The following is a 12,304-nucleotide window of genomic DNA, read 5'->3' as shown; positions in this document are numbered from 1 at the left end:
AATCAACATACATTGCACAATTTAGATTGCCATCGATAAAATGGGGGCCAATTATCCTCTCTTCCCATAATGCCACACCATATATTAACCCGCCAAGGTCACCGATGTTCCATTTGTCGCTGCCATCGTGGATTTTCTGTTGCTCAATGGTGAATATTATGCCGGTTTATGTTACCACTGTTGGTGAATGACGCTTTGTCAAGAAATAGAACGCATGCAGAAAATCTGTCATTGTCCCGTAATTTCTCTTGCGCCCTTTGGCAGAACTGTACACGACGTTCAAAGTTGTCACCATGCAATTCCTAGTACATAGAAATATGGTATGGGTGCAATCGATGTTAATGTAGCATTCGCAACACTGGCGCTTTTGAGATTCTCGATTCTTGCGCAATTTGTGTGTTACTGATGTGCGGATTATCCGTGACAACAGCTAAAACACCTACTTGGGGAATATCATTTGTTGCAGGTTGTGGTTGATGACGTTCCACATGTGGCAGAACACTTCCTGTTTCCTTACGTAACGTAACTATCCGGTGAACGGCCCGGACACTTGGATGATGTCGTCCAGGATATTGAGCAGCATACATAGCACACGCCCATTGGGCATTTTGGTCACAATAACCATACATCAACACGATATCGACCTTTTCCGCAGTTGGTAAATGGTCCATTTTAACATGGGTAATGTATCACGAAGCAAATACCGTCCGCACTGGCAGAATGTTACGTGATATCACATACTTCTACACTTGTGACTATTAGAGTGCCATCTATTACAAAGCGAAGAAAGTGGTCCAACTAAAACATTCACATTTCTTTATGTACTACACGAATATGTAATAAAAATGGGGGTTCCTATTTTAAAGAAACGCAGTTGATATCCGTTTGACATATGACAGTGCCATCTAGCGGGCAAACTGTAGAGCCATCTGGTTTCCTCCTTCAAGCTAGACGAGTTTCATTCTTTGTAGTTTTTTCGTTTGATACTTATTTCGTGAGATATTTGGCCTGCTCACTATCAATGGACCACCCTGTATGTGCCAAGAGGAACCTGTCATCGTCAGCTTGTCACTTGTACAAGTCAGTTGCCTCTTTGCTCATGTAAGGGGCGTTCAAAAAGAAATGAACCAGAGGCATAATTACAGAAGTATTGACCATGGCTGTTGAGACACTTGACCCACTGTAACACAAGGTGGTGAATGGCTGTCTCATAAAATTCCCAGGGCTGCGATGTTAACCAGTTAGTCACGTACAGCTGGACGTTGTATGAGGTGAATCGTTTGCCCCACAGAGCCTTTTTAGGGGTCAAAATGGCGTAATCACAGGGAAAGAGGTCTGGACTGTGTGTAGGTTAGCTGAGCATTTGAGGATGTCATCAGTAATGCAGTGTGGTGCTCCAGACCGTGCATCATCGGCTAACGACACGCATCCTTCCCTGAAGCGCTTGTGCCACACCTTGATCCTTGCAAGGGACATGCAGTGTTCATCATACACTTGTGGCTTTCGTTGATTGATGTCGTTCCTCCTACTCCTTCCGCTGTCAGAAGAAAACAACAACACCTCTTTGCTCTTCTTTTGATGCCACCATGTCACTGTTTGCAATGTGACTGGCAGCGTTCGACAATTGATGCGTGCTGCTGCTACCTCTGTATAGCCATGTGACGTGCACCTGTGCCCTCTAGTGATGGGCTATGAACTTCCACACACTGGTCGGAACCACACCTCATAACACACGCGACGATATTACTCTCCTGTCTTTGGTTTGCGCATTGCAGACTCTGGCTCATTTCTTTTTGAATGCCCCTTATACAATGGCCCACGCATCAGCTCCACGTGACACCCGTGTAATTACTTACTGGTCTGTGGATGGTCTTTCTGTGACTGCAAAATAAACACCATTTGTGAACTAGACTGACTGCATTTGTTAACTTGCAGACAATCTACAAAGGAGACTGCTTACAAATTTTTCATTTGTCACCTAGTAGAGTATTGCCTGAGAGTGTTGGGAACTGTGACAGTTACGAGGGACGTTTCATAAATAATGCACACAGTTGGTATTACTGTGGACTGTTGGATGCAACAGCAATGAAAGACATGTAATTTGTACTTGGGAGCTTGAGGACGAAGCAAGTGTTCTCGTTTTTTCACAGTGTACCCCAATATAAAATTGCCAAGAGGTAGAAATGGACTCTGCAAGGGTCACAGGTACTGTGACTGTCGAAGACCAGAGGTACATCAAGATCGAAACTTTACAAGGCAAAAACCCAGTAGAAATCTACAGTGAATTAACTGAAGTTTGCAGTGCGTTTACAGTGGGTTTAGTACAGTTTCACATCAAGTTAATTGTTTTTGTTATGGTAGTAAGAGCATAAGCGATAATCCGAGACACAGAAGGCCAAAAATGTCAACAGATGAGAAACTAGTCGTAGAAGCTCTTGAAGAAGATTGCAGAGTGCAACTTGTGTGGAACTCTCTGAAGCAACAGGAATTCCCCCAGCATCAGTATTTCGTATTCTGACAAATGATTCAAAGAGGAGAGAAATTCCTGCGAGGTGTGTCCCACACAGTTTGACTGCCAAAGAGAAGCAGAAATGCCTGGACACTGCCACCTTGCTCAAACAATGATTTGACAGTGAAGGTGAAGGATTCTTGTGTTGCATTGTTGCTATTGATGAAACACGGATTAGAGACTTTGAACCAGTGTTGAAATCACAGTCCAGTGAGTGGAGAGTTTCATATTCCCCACACCCAAAAAAATTTTGATGCACTCAATCAAAGCTCAAGCAAATGATTTTTGCTTATGATCACAAAGGAATCATCATTGACCGATAAGAGTCCCATGTGAAACAAATATCACAGCAGTGTATTATTGTAACGTCATGCAAATCTTGTGCACAAAAATGCATAAAACTGACATCAGGTGGTGGAGGCTGGACCACTCATTCTCCATGACAGTGCTCACCCACATATTGGCAATGTTGTAGCCCCAAAACTGCGTTAATATGGATGCGAAGTGTTGCCACATCCTCCCTACAGCCTGGGCATGAGTCCACCAGATTTCAACTTGTTACTGAAGCTGAAAAAAACCTATTCATGGACTTTGTTATATTTCTCTGGATGAGCTTTCTACTATCGTTATTTTTAACCATACAACAGGTAAAGAGAAACGGTGTCCTGGATGCAATGATAAGTTTCTGAGACAGGGGGTTCACTCATAGAGAAGCAGGGAGACTATACCAACAGACTGTAAAGAGATGTAAAAAAAATTAAACTTGTGAGTTAAAAATAAATTAGCGTGCATTATTTATGAAATGTCCCTTGTACCGTAAAATGGGGTGATTTCGGACGCCGGGGTGAATTCGGACGGTATGGCTTATTTGCTCTTTGCCACTTCATAGAAACAAAGAGTTACTTATTTTAAAGTCCATGCGCCAGTTATTTTAAGTGCAAGATTGCATTTATCACTTTTCACAACTTTTATTTTGCGTCAGTTGTTTCCCTAGTTGAATAATTGATGAACAGTCTCAGTGTTAAAAATCCACGCATTATCGTTAAGTGGAAACTTTCTATTGTTGCAGTGAGTGGGAAGGTATTGTAGCCATAATTGTCGACGCGCTCCGTAGTAACAGCATTGAGACAATTTCTGTACAAGTTTGTCGAGTTTCTTGTGCAAGGTTATAAAATAACGATGGTTTTTGTGAAACTGTGTACTGTGTGGGGTCGATTTCAGACAATGCCGAGAACGTATAAGAGCAGGAGAGGTGCTGCAGTGTGGTGAAATTATGACCCAGAACTTTTAGATACAGCTGTTTGTGATGTTCAGAGTGGTAAATTATCATGCAGAAAAGTGTGTGATTTGTATGGCCGAAAAGAGAAGAAATTTCGTAATAATTTTCCAGGACAAGAAGGGGTGAATTTATTCCTCAAACGACAGTCAGAAGATCTTTCCGTTCGTTTAAGAGAAAACATTAAAAGATCTCGTGCAGAAGTGAACAAAGAGACTGTTAAGATGTTTTTCTCCAATATCAAGGCAAAGCCGGAAAATCAACTATGATGAAACCATCATTCCGTATGACTTAGTCGTAACAAAGGGCTACCATAAAATGTGTAAAATGTCACCAAAACAAAATAAAAAGCACATAGAATTTTAAAAAAATGTTGTAACTGTCTGAATTCACCCGCTATATACTGTAACTTTGGTTAGAGATTTAAAAAACACCGAAATTACCCCAATCCATGGGGTGACTTCGGACACTTTATTTAATTGCCTCAGATGAATATACCTGCACATACACTTCCTGGTTCTGGAATATTTTATTCATTACACATATACCCTACCACTTCCATAACAATCAATTTAATCTAACAGTATACACGAAAGTTACAATCAAAATAACGACAAAACTGTCCGAAATCACCCCGTTTGATGGTACGACTAAAGGGTGTTATGCAACTTATACAAGGAAGAGTGTCACTTTTAGTGACAGGTTTGAGTGATCTTCAGATTTGAAGGCAGATGACAAACATTCTGTGAAAGGCCACTTGAAAAGTTTCAAGAATGAATGTTAAGTGAGGATTCTAGGAATTTGCTACAACTCTTCACATCTCAACTCTGTAGAGACCACAAGTATGTGGTCAGAGTAGTTACAGTGCTCCCGGAGATGCACGAGCAGCCGTTGCTACATTTCTCCATTTATAAATGGACTGAAAGATATCCTGATAAATGCCATCACAGGAAGTACCTTCTGCAATGCTCTGGGGATGTAGATATAGTCACCGTTTATTTGGTGCTCTCATCTCGAGCAATATCTTTTGCACTAACATTCGACGGTTCCTTCTGTTTCAGGGAGTGGCTCGAGAGGACAGTACCGGGCTTGGCTCCGTATTCTGGACCTCAGGCGGAGCTGGGAGACCCGAAGTTAGAAGGGAGTGCAGTCGATGTCACTCCGGAGCAGAAACACCAGAAGACGAATCGTGCCGAAGAAGAGGGCGAGAAGTGCCCAGTGCTTGCACATCCACCACCTGTACACGTACACGGCCATTTACCGATCGAAGAGGCAGACTTCGGTCGAGCGGTACCTCCAACTAGCGACCGTACCTCTCAGAGCTCTACCACGCCGAACTCTCTTCACTCCGGTGACGGAGATGCACGAGAAATACAGAATTCTAGCCGAGCAGTCGGACAGCCTATTTCCTCTGCTGATATGCCACCGACCGATCGACAGGATTACCCCGGAAATGCACAGTTTGCTTCTGTCAGTGGGGCGGTTCCTGAGCCCGACCTCCTAGAAGTACCTGCGGGAGATGTCGGGTCCAACTCGAATGCGACATTTTCGGCTGCAGCCGGTGTAACTCCTAGCGGAGTATCACATCCCGTTCCGTCCGTGTCACCCGAGATGGGCAGTCGCAACATAGCCGACGACACGTCACGAGAACAGAGCCTGCCAAATTCTGTGAAAGAATCCCATTCTGATAACCATAACACACCTCGAGCTGACAACCAAGTTTCTCTCGCCGACAATCCCACACAGCTTTCCACCGAAGACCCGGCCTCAGTAATTCCCCAGGACCCTGTCGATAGTGTATCGAATATCACAGTTTTGCTGACATCGTTAGCTGATGGTTGGTACCTCACAAATGCCACAAATTCTGTGCCACACCTGTCGGGCAACAACGTGACGGTAGATCTCGATCGACTGGAAAAGGTCATCTCTGAAAACGGGGCCCTCTTAAATTTTTCTTATGTGGTGGACAGCTCAAATTTACCTCTCCCAGGCTACAGAAACAGATCAATTGAAATCGTAGCAAAACTGCATTCGTCAGCAGGCAATGAGTTAGCAAAGTCTAGTGTCGACTCGCCAAACAGTATACTGTCCAATCAGATGAAATTGCCCGGTATGAAATCGCTGGACACAATTGAGAAGTCCGGTCAGATCACAACTGACAGCTTTAAACCTCAAAATGTACTTACGTCAGACGGTGAGACTCCTATTCAGGAGACAGACAATGAAATTTTGGGGAATTCGCCAGACACTGACGGCCCGCACGACGGTGCGAGTAGTTCGGTTGCACAACTGCAGCATCTTTCCACTGATCCACCCCGGGCATCTGCAAACGGTCGGCCGGGTGCTCCTAACACTCTACCGCTGACTCCTTCACAGTGGGACTGGCTGAAGCAGAACGCTATGCGCATTCCAAAAAATCCGTTGAAAAATCCGAAAATGCTAGGCAAAACACTGTTGAAACAACCACACCGTAAATATGACACTTTGACTAGAGAACGTTTTGCTGAAGAATACGGGCACCGTGGAACGAAACAGGTGACGCTCGATTCCGAAAGCTCGGGTTTCCCTGACGCTTACAGACAAAAATGGTCGGCTCAGGTAATGTCTTATTCTCATTTACATCCGTCCTCCTACGGTGCGGAAGAGCACGGGAAAATTGTGAAGCACGATCCGTCACACACTCCCACAAATGGTGTACTGAAAAGTGGCATTTCCAGAAGATCGGTGCACGACAAGAGCTTACGGCCGAAGAGCGACGTCCTGCACGTCACTCCGTCCGGATTCCGTGACGGACCAGATGGCAGCAGGCCACGGAGGACTCTGACGGACAAAGAAACTCACTCTGGTGAAGCCGACACGCAAATTAGGGGAAACGTATTTGCGAGGGAGGGTCTTCCCAGGGATGTCCGACGTGGGCATCCTACATTCGGTTCTCCCTCGCAGACGGGTGAAATGAAAGAGAGGGGACACTCGTCTCCGTCTGAAAACCGGAGGCAACCGGAGGGTACCTTCTTCGGAGTGGCGTCATCTTCGGCCAAAAATCGACTGAAACGTTCCAGCGAGTACGATGGCGAGCGCGACGAGAATGCAGTCTGGAACACACTGCTCGCAGACCTCGCAAACTGGCCGGCCAGTGTCGGGATCGCGCCATCCGAGTTGACCCCGCCCGTGTCATTCCTGACGTCAGTAAATGAATCTTACCCTCACACAGTGAGTGGCCCCCCACGCAGGTCGTTCTATTGGTACTTTAAGTTACTGAGGGCTTTCATGCCAGGTGGGAATGTTGCTCGGCGGATAGACTTGTACAAGAAGAAGCTGATTTGGGGACCTCCGATCACTTACGACGAATTCTCACCGCTCAAACCGCTGAATAGGGTATGTATGACTACTGACATCAGTAGAAAAAGAGAGTGGTATTACAATTAAAAATTAGTTGTTGTATTGTTGTAATCATCATTCTGAAGAGTGGGAGATTGAATTTAAGCATCTATGAAGACTGGGAGATTGAATTTAAGCATCTCTCAATGCTATTCCCCATGTGCAGTTCTCTCTCTCTCTCTCTCTCTCTCTCTCTCTCTCTCTCTCTCTTTCTCTCTTTCTCTTTCTCTCCCTCCCTCCCTCCCTCCCCCACCCTTTCCCCCTACCTGGAGTTACCTACAGGGTGAGGATTATTGAGCTATTTGAAATAAAATCACCATAACTTTTGAACACTTTGCGTCTGGATGTTCAGACTGTAAGGTTGGCTGCGGGGCACGATGGGAATTAGTATGTCCATATGCACAGGTCTTGTTGTTGTCGGCCATTGTCATTTGGATGGGTTTGTCAGTAAGCAATATTGGCGCATTTGGGGGAATGAGAATCCACGTTTCACATTCAAGAAGTCTCAATTCATGACTGTGTGGTGTGCAATGTCCAGTCGCAGAATAATTGGTGCAATATTCCTGGATGGCACGGAGACTACCACACTATATGTGAAGGTTTTGGAAGGTGATTTTGCTGTGGCATGCACAGCCACACAAATGCAACCGTCTGCTACCGTGGCAGAGTTAAGTGGCGCCTGCAACTCAGTGCCGGCGTGTTCCACCAGTCGGCACTAGAGGTTTCCCACCAAACATTCGATCGGCCACGAACTACGCACGTGCACGAGCCTTTTTCCGATGTGTATGATCACACTGTGATATCACCACCACCAGTTAGGGATTGCCAACGGCCGCCAATCTTCACTTCTGGATCAGCGGAGGAAGACTGGAGCCGCCTTGTTAAATAGCTGGAAGTAAGGGAAACAGGCGTCTTTCGACTACCGCCCGGAAGATACTTTGATGCGGCCGGAACGTCCAGGTTGCACATATTCGCTACGCCGACCGTTGACCCCGGACTCTGCGCCCGTGTACTTCCTCGGCATCCGCCGGAAAGGGTCGAGAGAAAACCCGACTGAGGAATGAAAATTCAGTTCAGTTGCTAATATTTCAATTCGATAAGGTGGCATATTCTTTGGCTCGCTATAAAATTTTAGCAGGAGAAGAAGCCTTTTGTTATCAAAGAAAGTTTATCTTTTTGTAAAATTAAGCGGTGGCCTTGCTCCACCTAATAAAAATTTGTGTTTGCACATGGGTGTTAATCTGTGGATATAACAGATTTCATTCCCATTATCCAAAGTGAGCCTTTTTGGACAAGATGCGGTTCGTGCGAGATGGATCTCGACCCCATTTAAGCAGGAGAGTGTTTGATGTCCTGGGGAAACACTCTCGGGGATCGCATTCTCGGTCTGGATTACCCAGAGGTCACTGGCATGAGCCTCAGTTGGCCGTCATATTCTCCGTATCTAAAAATATTTGGCTACTTTCTGTGGAGCTATATTAAAGACAAGAGATACGGTAATAACCCTAAAAATACTTCTGAAACGAAGACAGCCATCCAGGATGTCCAGACAGCACTGATGTTCTGACACTTCAGTGGGTCGTTCAGAATTTCACTATTCATCTGCGCCACATTGTCGCCAACGGTGGCAGGCATATTGAACGTGTCATAACTAAATCTGAATATCTGTAGTGGCATTTACATGTTGAACAAAGTGTGGCAGGGTGTATATGGCTTGGGAGATCCGGAAAACACCCAGGAATTTTTTCGTCCGGGAGAAAACCGGGAAAAACCTGGGAATTTTTTAGAATTCCGGGAATTTTTCATTGTCTTAGTTTACAGCTAATTTTTTTTAACTTTGACTAGTAAGAACCAATTCTCCAACAAAGGATATTACTATATCTTGCTACTGCAGAATAATAATGCAGCAATAAAACATCTACGAGACAAAAAAAAAAAGAAAATAAACCTTAAGTTGCAAAGGAAATGCACCATATACAATAACAAAAAACAGTGCTCATACAAGCGTCTACCAAATCAAAATCTGTCAAAGGCTTTAGAAAGACTATGCAATGCTTCCTAACAACAAATTGCCTCAGATGAGCATGACGTTACAACTGTTTATATTTGATTCGTTTGAGCGGTTGCTAGCGAGCTCATGAGCTCGCGCAGTTGAGTCACGTATGAGTAGCATGTTATCCCGCTTCTGGCTACAAAAGTGTGGCAGTATAAACAATAGCAGCAAGCATCCAGATGCTATCCGCAAAAATTTTACTGGTGCGCCTAAGCTTCCAGATTCACATATGCGCATATATGCGCATACACATCCATGCCCATGCATCCTGACATGGGCATGGATGTGTGTGATGTCCTTATGTTAGTTAGGTTTAAGTAGTACTAAGTTCTAGGGGACTAATGGCCTCCGATGTAAAGTCCCATAGTGCTCAGAGCCATTTGAACCATGAAATTTTGACAGAAAATTTTTGACCAGACCACTACACTAGTAAGGGCCAGTTATAGAGTCCGTGGCTAGCAGCTGCTAAAGTTCTGTTCTGGGAGTAGTGTGGATAATGCGTTGTACGAACACATAATAAAGTCTAACACGAGAATAAATGCTGAATAACTAAACCGGTGATTGTGGCAGGGTTAGTGAAGTTAAGCAAGGAAATAGATTTTGACACTGGCAGGAATAGTTACAGAACTAGTGATGACAAGATTGTTTGTTAGAACGAGGAAGGTGAAGAAACAGGGACTCACACAAACTATGGAAGAATGTGACGATTCCAAATTTATATACAAATTTCATACTACCACTTCGATCACATGCTTCAGAAGCTAGAGAGTATGAATAAAATGTGAAACTGTTTCTTCCTAACATAAAACATTTGGCTTGTAGTAAGTCCAATAGGCATTTGATAATGGTATTTAGTGAATTATATTCTGTCGTGTTAGAAAGGTGGCCATTTGTGCCAAAACAGTCTTGTTTATTTGGTGTGTGTAACAATTGCAGCAATATTAAGCAGGCATATTTCGTTTTATATAGTCCCCAATGACAAAATATAGATAATCAGATCGAGAAATCACACCAGTCTGGGTACTATTTGTATTAACAGCTTTTTTAGTATTAGCCAATGACATTTTTGTTTTTTCATGTAGCAAAACATTGACGAACTTTGATAAGGTAATAGATTCTTTCCTAGAAAGGAAAATACGTTATATAAAGCAGTGGCAAGATAAAAGAGAAAAAAATTCTAGGACTTAAGGATTGCAGAAATGTGTACTGTCTTACTTGTCTTTACTGGTTTTATGTATCTTATATTTAATTTTGTCACACAAAACAGCTAGTTATTAGCTAATAGGCTAATAAAGGGAGGGGGGGGGGGGGGTGGCAGGATGTCAAACTGGTCGACTGGTAGCAGGAGAGGCACCACAGGACACTTTTGAATTCCACAGACCGAAATACAAGAGATGTGCGATGGAAGAATGCTGTGTGAAGAGGCGTGACACTGCACTATAGCACACTTACGATCAAATGAAATGTCTTACGTTCCTTCGAACATATGTTTTATGTATCAAACTCTTCAGAAAGATGTGCGCCTACAAAACAAAGACATTTTTGAAAAGTCGATTTTTTACGAACGGATGAAGGCAAGGGAAACTACAGCTGTAATTTTTCCCGAGGGCATGCATCTTTACTGTATGGTTAAATGATGATGGCGTCCTCTTGGGTAAAATATTCCGGAGGTAAAATAGTCCCCCATTCGGAACTCCGGGCGGGGACTACTCGAGGATGTCGTTATCAGGAGAAAGAAAACTGGCGTTCTACGGATCGGAGTGTGGAATGTCAGATCCCTTAATCGGGCAGGTAGGTTAGAAAATTTAAAAAGGAAAATGGATAGGTTAAAGTTAGGTATAGTGGGAATTAGTGGAGTTCGGTGGCAGGAGGAACAAGACTTCTGGTCAAGTGAATACAGGATTATAAATACAAAATCAAATAGGGGTAATGGAAGAGTAGATTTAATAATGAATAAAAAAAATAGGAGTGCGGGTAAGCTACTACAAACAGCATAGTGAACGTACTATATTGGCCAAGATAGACACGAAGCCCATGCCTACTACAGTAGTACAAGTTTATATGCCGACTAGCTCTGCAGATGACAAAGAAATAAAAGGAATGTATGATGAGATAAAAGAATTTATTCAGGTAGTGAAGGGAGACGAAAATTTAATAGTCATGGGTGACTGGAATTCGACAGTAGGAAAAGGGAGAGAAGGAAACATAGTAGGTGAATATGGATTGGTGTTAAGAAATGACAGAGGAAGCCGTCTGGTAGAATTTTGCACAGAGCATAACTTAATCATAGCTAACACTTGGTTCAAGAGTCATAAAAGAAGGTTGTATACATGGAAGAATCCTGGAGATACTAAAAGGTATCAGATAGATTATATACTGGTAAGTCAGATATTTAGGAACCAGGTTTTAAATTGTAAGACATTTCCAGGGGCAGATGTGGACTCTGACCACAATCTATTGGTTATGAACTGTAGGTTAAAACTGAAGAAATTGCAAAAAGGTGGGAATTTAAGGAGATGAGACCTGGATAAACTGACTAAACCAGAGGTTGTACAAAGTTTCAGGGACAGCATAAGGAAACAATTTACAGGAATGGGGGTAAGGAATACAGTAGAAGACGAATGGGTAGCTCTGAGGGATGAAGTAGTGAAGGCAGCAGAGGATCAAGTAGGTAAAAATACGAGGGCTAGTAGAAATCCTTGGGTAACAGAAGAAATATTGAATTTAATTGATGAAAGGAGAAAATATAAAAATGCAGTAAATGAAGAAGGGAAAAAGGAATACTAACGTCTCAAAAATGAGATTGACAGGAAGTGCAAAATGGCTAAGCAGGCTTGGTTAGAGGAAAAATGTAAAGATGTAGAGGCTTATCTCACTAGGGGTAAGATAGATACAGTCTACAGGAAAATTAAAGAGACCTTTGGAGAAAAGAGAGCCACTAGTATTAATATCAAGAGCTCAGATGGAAACCCAGTTCTAAGCAAAGAAGGAAAAGCAGAAAGGTGGAAGGAGTATATAGAGGGTCTATACAAGGGCGATGTACTTGAGGACAATATTATGGAAATGGAAGAGGATGTAGATGAAGATG

General features: G+C 43.3%; 1 protein-coding gene across 6 annotated transcripts in view; it reads left to right on the top strand.

Annotated features, from left to right (window-relative positions):
* Nucleotides 1-12,304, top strand: part of LOC126295326 (uncharacterized) — a 1,177,740-nt gene that overhangs the window by 1,139,220 nt on the left and 26,216 nt on the right. For all 6 annotated transcript variants that reach the window (XM_049987791.1, XM_049987790.1, XM_049987792.1 and 3 more), the window contains exon 6: nucleotides 4,847-7,160. In XM_049987791.1, the coding sequence (XP_049843748.1) occupies nucleotides 4,847-7,160 (2,314 nt within the window). The remainder of the gene's footprint in view (nucleotides 1-4,846; nucleotides 7,161-12,304) is intronic.

Source organism: Schistocerca gregaria, chromosome 11, assembly GCF_023897955.1.
Source record: "Schistocerca gregaria isolate iqSchGreg1 chromosome 11, iqSchGreg1.2, whole genome shotgun sequence".
In the NCBI taxonomy this organism is placed as follows: Eukaryota; Metazoa; Arthropoda; class Insecta; order Orthoptera; family Acrididae; genus Schistocerca; species Schistocerca gregaria.
The sequence above is the reverse complement of the archived record's forward strand: the minus strand, read 5'-3'. Positions and strand labels throughout refer to the sequence as shown.